Source organism: Vipera ursinii, assembly GCF_947247035.1.
Source record: "Vipera ursinii genome assembly, chromosome: 2".
Lineage (NCBI taxonomy): Eukaryota > Metazoa > Chordata > Lepidosauria > Squamata > Viperidae > Vipera > Vipera ursinii.
Window position 1 is genome coordinate 14,244,855 of NC_139513.1, and position 13,167 is coordinate 14,258,021.

The 13,167-nt window shown below is 43.6% G+C and overlaps 1 protein-coding gene across 2 annotated transcripts; it reads right to left on the reverse strand.

Moving 5' to 3' along the window:
• Positions 1–2,987: 2,987 nt before the first annotated feature.
• On the reverse strand, positions 2,988–12,576 carry LOC310636867 (uncharacterized protein). Of its 2 annotated transcripts, XR_014491821.1 has the most exons (3): positions 6,002–6,072; positions 3,943–4,147; positions 2,988–3,219 (listed from the first exon to the last, which is right to left on the reverse strand). XR_014491821.1 is itself a non-coding variant. In XM_083356988.1 (2 exons), the coding sequence occupies exon 1, from the start codon at positions 12,554–12,556 to the stop codon at positions 11,333–11,335; it is 1,224 nt and encodes a 407-aa protein (XP_083213114.1). In that variant the 5' UTR covers positions 12,557–12,576; the 3' UTR covers positions 4,129–4,147; positions 11,084–11,332. The 2 variants fall into 2 exon arrangements, 1 of the variants encoding a protein (XP_083213114.1); XM_083356988.1 differs by lacking the exons at positions 2,988–3,219; positions 6,002–6,072 and adding an exon at positions 11,084–12,576 and having other exon boundaries at positions 4,129–4,147.
• Positions 12,577–13,167: the final 591 nt, after the last annotated feature.

Here is a 13,167-nt window from a genome sequence, read left to right on the forward strand (position 1 = left end):
TAATGTAGCAAAACAGAAGAATCTATCTCACTCCCACATGACAGTGACCCAGAAGCAGCCGCCATTTTGACACAGAGGCAGGCATGGCAAAATGGCAGCTGCTTCCACAACTCCACTGCATGGCCCAGGGATGAATACGGGGTACAGTTCAAAGTAATGATGGCTTCCATGATGCAGTCACGCAGTGAAGAGATCCGTGTCCTGCCCTGTTTCCCCACTGAAGTTCAGAGATCTTCAAAAGGTATGGAGGAGGAGGCTGTGATGCCTGGTGGGGGGGGGGAAGTTGGGACTAAGAATTGCAGGGATCCCAAAGGTTAGAATAGGGGAGGCCTTTGGAAGGCAAGTCTGGGCCTGCGATAGGCCTCCAAGAGCTTCCCCAAACTCTGAGGTAGCCACTGTTGGGCTTAACAACTTGCACATTCATTTGAGGGCTTCATCAGAGAGAGAAAAGGGTGTGGGTAGTTCAGTAAGGTAATCTTAATTAATTACCATTACAACATGCAACCAAAATTGGCAGATTACAGTTTTTATCTCGAGGATTATTATTGGTGGCAAGGGAATTAGGGTGCTCATAATCTGCAGGACAACAAGGTAGAAGACAGAAACTCCACATGTTGGAATTCCATAATCAATATACAAAACCCAAAAGCCTTTTTGAGGAATTCCACAACTTCTGCAAAAGAAAATATCCAGTAATTTCTGCTAATAACCAGAAACAGGTAGTTAGCCTTTATCCAACTAAAAGTTTCCACTTTTTTCCCTCCACCTACTAGTCTCAATTTGAGATGAGCTGAATAAAAAGGATCAGGCCAGAGTCAGTTTCTCACACTCTCAAAGGGAGATCAGGAACAAAATTCAAGCCTTGTCTAAATTCATCAACATTTGCCTCATGTGGCTTTTCTAGTAAGCAATAAGGAGTGATTTACGCCTGAAGAACCGTCCACAGACTGGACATTTGAAAGACCATTTGAGTCCTCTGGTGTCTCACCAGGATTGAATTGAGGAAATATTTCCCACAATCAGAAACCCTTTTTATCTCCTGTGTGAGTCTTCTGGTGTACTACCAGATGGGAAAACTGACTGAAACTTTTCCGACAATCAGGACATTGAAATGGTTTCTCTCCTGTGTGAGTCCTCTGGTGAATCACCAGGTGGGATTTCTGACTGAAAAATTTCCCACAAACAGGACATTCAAAGGGTCTCTCTCCTGTGTGAGTCCTCCGATGTATCACCAGGACAGAATTTTCACTGAAACGTTTCCCACAATCAGGACATTGAAAGGGTTTTTCTCCTGTGTGAGTCCTATGGTGAATCACCAGATGGTAATTCTGACTGAAACTTTTTCCACAAACGAGACATTTAAAGGGTTTCTCTCCTGTGTGAGTCCTCCGGTGTATCACCATGTTGGAATTCCCACTGAAACTTTTCCCACAATCAGGACATTTAAAGGGTTTCTCTCCAGTGTGAGTCCTCTGGTGTATCATGAGAGTACACCTTTTCATGAAACGTTTTCCACAATCAGGACATTCAAATAGTTTCTCTGTTGTGTGAGTCTTCTGGTGACTCATGAGCTGGAATTTTGTAATGAAACTTTCCCCACAATATGGACACTGATATGATTTCTCTCCTGTGTGAGTCCTCTGGTGTTCCACGAGATTGGAACTGTGACTGAAACGTTTCCCACAAACTGGACACTCATACGATTTCTCTCCTGTGTGAGTCTTCTGGTGTTTCACCAGGTTGCAATTCTGACTAAAACTTTTGCCACAAAGAGCACATTCAAACGGTTTCTCTCCTGTGTGACTCCTCCGGTGTATCACCAGGTTGGAACTGTGACTGAACTTTTTTCCACACTCAGGACATTCAAATGGTTTGTCTCCTGTGTGTGTTCTCTGGTGAGTCATTAGCTTGAATTTTGTAATGAAACTTTTGCCACAATCAGGACATTCAAATGGTTTCTCCCCGGTGTGACTCCTCTGATGTACCATGAGCAGGCATTTTTTATAGAAAGTTTTTCCACAATCAGGACATTCAAAGGGTTTCTCTCCTGTATGAATCCTCTGGTGTACCACCAGGTGTGAATTGTAACTAAAACATTTCCCACAATCGGAGCATTCAAAGGGTTTGTCTCCTGTGTGAGTCCTCTGGTGAATCACCAGGTGGGAATTCTGACTGAAACTTTTTCCACAAACGAGACATTTAAAGGGTTTCTCTCCTGTGTGAGTCCTCCGGTGCATCACCATGTTGGAATTAGCACTGAAACTTTTCCCACAATCAGGACATTTAAAGGGTTTCTCTCCAGTGTGAGTCCTCTGGTGTAGTATGAGAGTAGACTTTCTCATGAAACGTTTTCCACAATCAGGACATTCAAATGGTTTCTCTGTTGTGTGAGTCTTCTGGTGTTCAACGAGATTGGAACTGTGACTGAATCGTTTCCCACAAACCGGACACTCATACGATTTCTCTCCTGTGTGAGTCCTCTGGTGTCTCACCAGGTTGCCATTCTGACTAAAACTTTTGTCACACAGAGCACATTGAAATGGTTTCTCTCCTGTATGAGTCCTCCGGTGTATTACCAGGTTGTAATTTTCACTGAACCTTTTCCCACAATGTGGACATTCAAATGGTTTCTCTCCTGTGTGAGTCTTCTGATGTTTCACCAGGTTGGAACTTTGACTGAAACATTTTTCACAATCAGGACATTCAAATAGTTTCTCCCCGGTGTGACTCCTCTTATGTACCACGAGCAAGTATTTTTTAATGAAAGTTTTTCCAGAATCAGGACATTCAAAGGGTTTCTCTCCTGTGTGAAGCCTCTGGTGTATCACCAGGTGTGAATTGTATCTAAAACATTTTCCACATTCAGAGCATTCAAAGGGTTTGTCTCTTGTGTGAGTCCTCTGGTGACGTGTGAGCTGGAATTTTGTGATGAAATTTTCCCCACAATATGGACATTGATATGATTTATCTCGTAAGTGAGTCCTCTGGTGTTTCAACAGGTCAGAATTGTGACTGAAACTTTTCTCACAAACTGGACACTCATACGATTTCTTTGCTATGTGAGTCCTCTGGTGTTTCACCAAGTAAGAATTCTCACTGAAACCTTTCCCACAATCAGGACATTCAAAGATGTTTTTTTTCCTCTCCATCGTCAGGTGTATCTTCAGGCTGGAGTTCTGACTGAAATTTTCCCCCAAATCAGAGCTTTCCAAGGGTTTTCTATGGTAAGAGATAAATAATAATAATAATAATAATAATAATAATAATAATAATAATAATAATAATAATAATAAATAATAATGATGATGATGATGATGATGATGGAAGGTATCTTTGAGGTCATCTAGTCCAAACCCCTGCTCAGACAGGAAACCCTATACCATTTCAGACAAATGGCTGTCCAATCTCTTCTTAAAAACTTCCAGTGTTGGAGCATTCACAACTTCTGGAGGCAGGTTGTTCCACTGGTTAATTGTTCTAACTGTCAGGAAGTTTCTCCTTAGTTCTACGTTGCTTCTCTCCTTGATTAGTTTCCATCTATTGCTTCCTGGCCTGCCTTTTCATGTACACGTAGTCCTTGACTTACAACGACAACTGTGCCCTAAATTTATGTTGCTAAGCGAGGCACTTGTTAACTGAGCTTTGCCCCATTATACAATTTTTCTTGTCAATTTGTTAACTGCATCACTGTGGTTGTTAAATTAGGTTAAGTGAATCTGGCTTCCCCATTGACTTTCTCAGAAAATTGCAAAAGGAGATCACGTGACCGCAGAACACTGCAACTGTCATAAATGTGAGTTAGCTGCCAAGCATCCAAATATAAATCACATGACCATGGGGATGCTGCAATAGTCGTAAGCTTCAAAAATGAGTCATAAGTCACTTATTTCAGTGCCGTTGTAACTTCGGTCACTATATGAACTGTTCTAAGTCAAGGACTACCTGTAAAGTTCCCTTGAGTTCTGCATAGTCTACGTTTTCCAGTTTGAAATCTCTTCTTGATCACCTTTTGGAGAAGGAGAGGAGTTATGTGGGGGTTTTTGAAGGAAATGGAAAATATTTTCATTTCAGGCTTGATGTCCTTTCGTTTTTAACGTTGCTTGTTATTCTCAGTTGTCTGGAGTGCTTTTATTGGCATCTTCTTTATCTATAAGATTCAAAGAAAAGTGTAACTTATTGTTTATAAAATGGTTGCTGAACATGTGAAAAATGAAAAACACATACATTAAAGATAAAAAGCAAACATGCCACAATGCTAAAATAACCTCTTACATTAATTACGATTAATTTGACACATTGCAAGATTACTGAGATTCAAGTTCACATTTGCATTACTGCCTTGTCATGGCGAAGGGGCTTGCATAATTCAATAAAGCTATGAGCTATGCCGTGCAGGGCCACCCAAGACGGAAAGGTCATAGCAGAGAGTTCTGACAAAACGTGATCCACTGGAGAAGGAAATGGCAACCCACTCCAGTATCTTTGCCATGAAAACCCTATGGACAATACCAAAAGGCAAAACGATATGACGCTGGAGGATAAGCCCCTCAGGTCAGAAGGTGTCCAATATGCTACTGGGGAAGAGCAGAGGGCTAGTACTAGTAGCGCCAGAAGGAATGAAGTCATTGGGCCAAAGCCAAAAGGACACTCAGCTGTGGATGTGTCTGGTGGTGAAAGGAAAGTCCGATGCTGTAAAGATTTTTTCTCCATAGGAACTTGGAATGTAAGATCCATGAATCAAGGAAAGTTGGACATGGTCAAACAAGACATGACAAGACTGAACATCGACAACTTAGGTATCAGCGAACTAAAATGGACAGGAATGGGTGAATTTAATTCAGATGACCATCAGGTATACTACTGCGGGCAAGAATCCCTCAGAAGAAATGGAGTAGTCTTCATAGTCAATAAAAGAGTAGGAAAAGCAATACTGCTGCATGACTTTGGCTTGACTAATCTAAAGAAAAGAAGAAATAGGGGTGACATGATAGCACTATTCCAGTATTTGAGGGGTTGCCACAAAGAAGAGGGGTCAAATTATTCTCCAAAGCACCAGAAGGCAGGACAAGAAACAATGGTTGGAAAATAATCAGAGAACCAACCTTCAATTAAGGAGAAACTTCCTGAGACGGAGGCCAATTAATCTGGGGAACAGCTTGCCTTCAGAAATAGTAGGTACTCCATCACTGGAGATTTTTAAGAAGAGACAGGACTGCTCGAGCAGGGGGTTGGAATAGAAGACCTCCAAGATCCCTTCCAGCTCTATTCTATTCTAATATTTGTTTCTTAAGGGCTATCTAGACGTCAGCAGAAGACGTTGCTGGATGTTTAATTTTGCAGAATAGCGTGCATTTCTGTAAAAATCTTTTTTGGGAGTGTTCTTTGCATTTTTATCATGACAGATGATAGAAATGCCACATGCAGAGTCCCAGCCCTTTTAACAGCTATACTGGACTTAATGCGGACTAAGAGAAAAGAAATGAAAGAGCGACAGACATATTAGGGGGCTTCAGGCTAAAACATACAACGATGGTTGCAGGAATTGGGTATCTCTAGTCTAAGGAATAGAAGGATGAGGAGTGACATGAAAAGAGTGTTTCAATATTTGACGGGCGGCCACAAAGAAGAAGGGGGCCAGCCTATTCTGCAAGGCACCTGAAGGCAGAACAAGAAACAATGGATGGAAGCTAATCAGGGATAGAAGCAACCTAGAAACTAGGAGAAATTTCCTGAAAGTGAGAACAATTAACCAGCGGAAAAAAATAGTTTTTGCCTTCGGACCTTCTGGTTGCTCCATCACTGGAGGCTTCAAGAAGAGACTGGACAGCCATTTGCCTGAAATGTATAAGGTCTCCTGCTCGAGCAGGGGACTAGATGGCCTCAAAGATCTCTTCCAACTCTTATTGCATATTCTACTTGCTTCTCTGCGTCTTCGCTGTGGAGGAAACCAAACAGCCCGACTTGCTCCCGGCTTCTCCTCCGACCTGCCCCCCCCCCTCACCTGCCAGATGATGCTTGGATCCTTGGAAGACCGCGGGAGCCTCTCTGCACGCCACCCTCCTCCCATCAGTGATCCGGTAGAGGAAGTTCCTCTCTCCTTCTCCTCACTTCCCGGCCTTTCTAGCAATACGGTACTTTGTGGCCTTAACTCCTTGAAAGCCATGTTTTGCAGCAGTAGAGGTCCAAAATGAATAGCAAGCTGTCAACACAAATCCCGAGGACGGGGTGCTTCTCCCAAAGCTTCTCTTTGTGTGACTACACACAGTAGGGAGCTTCAGTGCAGAGTCATTTAGCAACCAAACAGAGATGCCAACAGGGCAGAAGTGAACAAGAGTGTAAGAGCTGCTTGAAACCTCCCTCAGCACTAAACAGTTAACTATGATGCTGCCCATGTAACAGGAAAAAAACCCTGTCCCTTGTCAGGATCTCTCCATATAAAATCTCTGAGTGCAACTGCTGATAGCAGTTAGGAAATACCCTCATTTAGGCTGGTGTAGAGCCTTGTTGTGGTGTCTGACGGCTCCTGTGCCTAATTTCATTTTATTCTTGGGGAAGATGCAACTCTCTTGGTGGAAAGGGGGAACCAAGTTGTTTTTTGGGTACAGCTTCATTTTAGAGATGAAAACCCTTAAAACGGGAGAAGGAAGGCAGGAAATGGATCATCTATTCTACTCAGAACAAGGGATTCTCCATATTGTTGGGAGAAGAGACCTGTGACTCCATGGGAGCCCCAAACCGTAGAGCGACTAGCCCTTTTGCAGACCAAGAGTCAGTTATGCATTTTAATGCAATTTGTTAGTCAGAAAAGGTGCTACCAGACTCCTCTCGACATACTGCATAAGGTTAGATATTGTATTCAGCCAATTCCGGCGTCTAATGCCAGGGTGCCGGGTGTTGTAGTGCATCAACATCTGCAGCACTTTCTCGCTCATCTTCAATAGCGACGAATTCCTAATTTGCATTTAGAGGTGCAGATTGGCACACGCAACTTTCCTTTTCAATCTGGATCCTAGTTTTTGTTCTTGGGGCTTTGCATGAAGGGTGACGGTCCTTTGCTGTTCCCGCTTGGAGCACTTTAGCGTTGCTCGGCGGCGCCCCAGTCGCCCCCTCCCCGCAGCGCTTCAGCGGAGAAGTTAAGCGCAGAGAGGGGGAGGGAATAGGGGGGGCGGGAAGGGGAGGAGGGATTCCTGGGAGAGCCAGGTGGGTTTCCCCCAGTTGCCCCCCCTCCCCTTCCGGGTCTCCCCCATTCCTCGCGAGCTTTTCTGCTCCGTGGGAAGCGCTGCGCCTTCGCTTCTCCTCCTCCTGGGTTGCGGCTTCCGCGAACGGCTCTCCGATCCCCTCCAGATCCTTCCCCCGAGCCCCCCTCCTGCCCCGCAGCCCCACCTCTTGGCGCAGCCCGGCTCCCCGCCTGGGGGCTCCTGGTATTTCCCGGAAGGTTGGGCACCCACGTTCCCACGTTCCCCTGTCGCTGCTGGGGAGGGTCAGCCTCCCAGTGGCTGGAGGGGAGGAAGAGGATCTGGGCCCAGAAGGATCGTGGCTGAAGGAGGCTTCCTCCCCGGGCATGAGCCATGCTAGGAGAAGGCCAGTGGCATCTGGAAGGCGGGTGACGGAGACCTTAGAGGCGTCCAGGTGGGCTTCCTTTGAGATGGAGCTCCTGCATCTGCCTCTCTCTCTGGTGACTGCTGCGTCCCTGTTTCTCTCTGCCCACGTGAAGGAACAGCCGTGTCTGCGGAGGTTTCCAATTTTAATTGCAGCTCTTTTATGGGCTGTACAATCTTCACTGAAAAAGAAGCTCTCCAGTGTTTCTTACACACAACTTGCCAAAGAGATCAAGATGCTTCTGTGGTGTATTTAGAAAGATGAAATAAAATAATTTTAAGTCAAGTGACAGGTCCGGGAGCTCTAATTGCCTCCACTTTTCTGAGATCGTTCTCAAAACAACCCAAATGCAACTGATTGATGTTCAAAGGACAGTGGGAGATCCAGGGGAGAAAGGAGGAATTTATTTTGTGACTTTTACAAGCAAAATGTTAAAACTGGATTTCCCACTTCTGTACCCACATGGCTTTTCAGTAACGTATTCTCTTGGAGGAAAAAATAAACCCAGGAGCTTCTCTTGTTAACTAGCAGAGTGGGGCAGAATACAGAATGGGGCAGATACAGAAATGAGCAGGCACTGTGTAACTTACTGTAAATAAGAAGCTGTTTTGGCTTTATACAAGTAAAATGCAATAAAGATTATTAACAAAGTGCTTTGACATTTTAACTTTGCTGTTGGTTCACCTGTTAACTAATTTGCCTCTCTATCTATCAGATAGATGAAGGTTAAATTGGTTGTAAATAGAAGTAGAACTTTATTAATTTTTGGCCTGCTTCGTAAGGGAAGGAAAGTAATATTGCTCCAATATATTTATGAATATTCAAGTGGACGGGAATAATATATGTAAATCTGGTTTTGTCTTTTGATGCACATTTTTTCTTTCTATTTAAATGTTCTGTATATCCTTGTTTTTTTTTTAAGTTTGTAATTTTTTTTCCAAATTTTTTTTTTAAAAAGCCACTTTATGATAATCGAATTCATGGGGCTGCTCTTTATCTCTTTTCTAAACTGCTTCTGAATTCATGGAAACATAGCATTATAGGCTTGGAAGGGACTCTGGAGGTCTTCTAGTCTAACCCGCTGCTCAAGTCAGAGGCATTATACTATTCCCACTCAAATTCCCACTCAAGGTTCTACATTTAGGCAGGAAAAATCAAATGCACAGGTATAGTATAGGTGGTACCTTGCTCAATAGTAGTAACTGTGAGAGAGATCTCGGAGTCCTAGGGGACAATCACTTAAATATGAGCCAGCAGTGTGCTGCAGCTGCCAAAAAAGCCAACACAGTGCTAGGCTGCATTAACAGAGGGATAGAATCAAGATCACGTAAAGTACTAGTACCACTTTACAATGCCTTGGTAAGGCCACACCTGGAATACTGCATCCAGTTTTGGTCACCACGATGTGAAAAAGATGTCGAGACTCTGGAAAGAGTACAGAGAAGAGCAACAAAGATGATTGGGGGACTGGAGGCTAAAACATATAGGGAACAGTTGCTGGAATTGGGTATGTGTAGTTTAATGAAGAGAAGGGTGAGGGGTGACATGATAGCAGTGTTCCAATATCTCAGGGGCTACCACAAAGAAGAGGGAGTCAAGCTATTCTCCAAAGCACCTGAAAGCAGGACAAGAAGCAACGGATGGAAACTAGTCGAGGAGAGAAGCAACCTAGAACTAAGGAGAAACTTCATGACAGTTAGAACAACTAACCAGTGGAACAACCTGCCTCCAGAAGTGGTGAATGCTCCAACACTGGAAGTTTTAAAGAAGTGACTGGAGAGCCATTTGTCTGAAATGGTATAGGGTTTCCTGCCTGAGCAGGGGGTTGGACTAGATGACCTCCAAGGTCCCTTCCAACTTATTATTATATTAAATTGTTGTCCAGTCCATTTCTGAAATAGACCTCATTTTAAGAAGCTTCCACCCGTTACGTCTTGTCCTGCCCACAGGTGCCCTAGAGAATAAGTCAATCCATTCTTTGTGACAGACGCTCAAGTAAAAGATTGCCGGCGGATAACACCCAGGGGGAGGGCCCTCTCAGTAGGTGCGCCTGCCCTCTGGAACCAGCTGCCCGTGGAGCTTAGGACTGCCCCCGACCTTCGTTCATTTCGCTGGGACCTGAAGACCTGGTTCTTCAAGCCCTCTGGCCCAGGCTGAGAATTTTAATTTTAATTGGGGGTTTTACTTTTGTTCAGGGATTGATTTAATCTTTTTAATTGTTTTTTAACTTTTGTATTCCTTGTTTTAAATACCCTGTAAACCGCCCTGAGTCCTTCGGGAAAGGGCGGTATATAAATCCAAATAAATAAATAAATAAATAAATAAATAAATAAATAAATAAATAAAGTAAGTAAGTACTGGAAGACAGCTATCATGTCCCTCCTAATGACCCTTTATCATCTTTGTTTCTCTTCTCTACACACAACAATTTTTTTCTATCATGGTGACCAGTACTGGACACTTTATTCTAAGACTGGTGTCATCAGCACTGTGTAAAACAATTCTATCTCTACTTGTTGTCTAAACACTATTCCTTCTTGATGCAGCCTAGGACTGTATTGGCTTTTTTGTGGAGCTGCAGCACAATACTGTCGCAAGTGGTACTTCTCCACTTAACATGCGGCCCAGGGATACATGGCCTGCCCTTTTGGAGATCTGGAGGCAGCCACCATTTTCAAGGCACAGAGAAACCCTTAACACAGTCTATAAAGTGTTAATGTAGCAAAACAGAAGAATCTATCTCACTCCCACGTGACAGTGACCCAGAAGCAGCTGCCATTTTGACACAGAGGCAGGCATAGCAAAATGGCAGCTGCTTCCACAACTCCACTGCATGGCCCAGGGACGAATACGGGGTACAGTTCAAAGTAATGGTGGCTTCCATGATGCAGTCACGCAGTGAAGAGATCCGTGTCCTGCCCTGTTTCCCCACTGAAGTTCAGAGATCTTCAAAAGGTATGGAGGAGGAGGCTGTGATGCCTGGTAGGGGGGGAAGTTGGGACTAAGAATTGCAGGGATCCCAAAGGTTAGAATAGGGGAGGCCTTTGGAAGGCAAATCTGGGCCTGCGATAGGCCTCCAAGAGCTTCCCCAAACTCTTGAGGTAGCCACTGTTGCGCTTAACAACTTGCACATTCATTTGAGGGCTTCATCAGAGAGAGAAAAGGGTGTGGGTAGTTCAGTAAGGTAATCTTAATTAACTACCATTACAACATGCAACCAAAATTGGCAGATTACAGTTTTTATCTCGAGGATTACTTATTGGTGGCAAGGGAATTAGGGTGCTCATAATCTGCAGGACAACAAGATAAAAGACAGAAACTCCACATGTTGGAATTCCATAATCAATATACAAAACCCAACAGCCTTTTTGAGGAATTCCACAACTTCTGCAAAAGAAAATATCCAGTAATTTCTGCTAATAACCAGAAACAGGTAGTTAGCCTTTATCCAACTAAACGTTTCCACTTTTTTCCCTCCACCTACTAGTCTCAATTTGAGATGAGCTGAATAAAAAGGATCAGGCCAGAGTCAGTTTCTCACACTCTCAAAGGGAGATCAGGAACAAAATTCAAGCCTTGTCTAAATTCATCAACATTTGCCTCATGTGGCTTTTCTAGTAAGCAATAAGGAGTGATTTACGCCTGAAGAACCGTCCACAGACTGGACATTTGAAAGACCATTTGAGTCCTCTGGTGTCTCACCAGGATTGAATTGAGGAAATATTTCCCACAATCAGAAACCCTTTTTATCTCCTGTGTGAGTCTTCTGGTGTACTACCAGATGGGAAAACTGACTGAAACTTTTCCGACAATCAGGACATTGAAATGGTTTCTCTCCTGTGTGAGTCCTCTGGTGAATCACCAGGTGGGATTTCTGACTGAAAAATTTCCCACAAACAGGACATTCAAAGGGTCTCTCTCCTGTGTGAGTCCTCCGATGTATCACCAGGACAGAATTTTCACTGAAACGTTTCCCACAATCAGGACATTGAAAGGGTTTCTCTCCTGTGTGAGTCCTATGGTGAATCACCAGATGGTAATTCTGACTGAAACTTTTTCCACAAACGAGACATTTAAAGGGTTTCTCTCCTGTGTGAGTCCTCCGGTGTATCACCATGTTGGAATTCCCACTGAAACTTTTCCCACAATCAGGACATTTAAAGGGTTTCTCTCCAGTGTGAGTCCTCTGGTGTATCATGAGAGTACACCTTTTCATGAAACGTTTTCCACAATCAGGACATTCAAATAGTTTCTCTGTTGTGTGAGTCTTCTGGTGACTCATGAGCTGGAATTTTGTAATGAAACTTTCCCCACAATATGGACACTGATATGATTTCTCTCCTGTGTGAGTCCTCTGGTGTTCCACGAGATTGGAACTGTGACTGAAACGTTTCCCACAAACTGGACACTCATACGATTTCTCTCCTGTGTGAGTCTTCTGGTGTTTCACCAGGTTGCAATTCTGACTAAAACTTTTGCCACAAAGAGCACATTCAAACGGTTTCTCTCCTGTGTGACTCCTCCGGTGTATCACCAGGTTGGAACTGTGACTGAACTTTTTTCCACACTCAGGACATTCAAATGGTTTGTCTCCTGTGTGTGTTCTCTGGTGAGTCATTAGCTTGAATTTTGTAATGAAACTTTTGCCACAATCAGGACATTCAAATGGTTTCTCCCCGGTGTGACTCCTCTGATGTACCATGAGCAGGCATTTTTTATGGAAAGTTTTTCCACAATCAGGACATTCAAAGGGTTTCTCTCCTGTATGAATCCTCTGGTGTACCACCAGGTGTGAATTGTAACTAAAACATTTCCCACAATCGGAGCATTCAAAGGGTTTGTCTCCTGTGTGAGTCCTCTGGTGAATCACCAGGTGGGAATTCTGACTGAAACTTTTTCCACAAACGAGACATTTAAAGGGTTTCTCTCCTGTGTGAGTCCTCCGGTGCATCACCATGTTGGAATTATCACTGAAACTTTTCCCACAATCAGGACATTTAAAGGGTTTCTCTCCAGTGTGAGTCCTCTGGTGTAGTATGAGAGTAGACTTTCTCATGAAACGTTTTCCACAATCAGGACATTCAAATGGTTTCTCTGTTGTGTGAGTCTTCTGGTGTTCAACGAGATTGGAACTGTGACTGAATCGTTTCCCACAAACCGGACACTCATACGATTTCTCTCCTGTGTGAGTCCTCTGGTGTCTCACCAGGTTGCCATTCCGACTAAAACTTTTGTCACACAGAGCACATTGAAATGGTTTCTCTCCTGTATGAGTCCTCCGGTGTATTACCAGGTTGTAATTTTCACTGAACCTTTTCCCACAATGTAGACATTCAAAGGGTTTCTCTCCTGTGTGAGTCTTCTGATGTTTCACCAGGTTGGAACTTTGACTGAAACATTTTTCACAATCAGGACATTCAAATAGTTTCTCCCCGGTGTGACTCCTCTTATGTACCACGAGCAAGTATTTTTTAATGAAAGTTTTTCCACAATCAGGACATTCAAAGGGTTTCTCTCCTGTGTGAAGCCTCTGGTGTATCACCAGGTGTGAATTGTATCTAAAACATT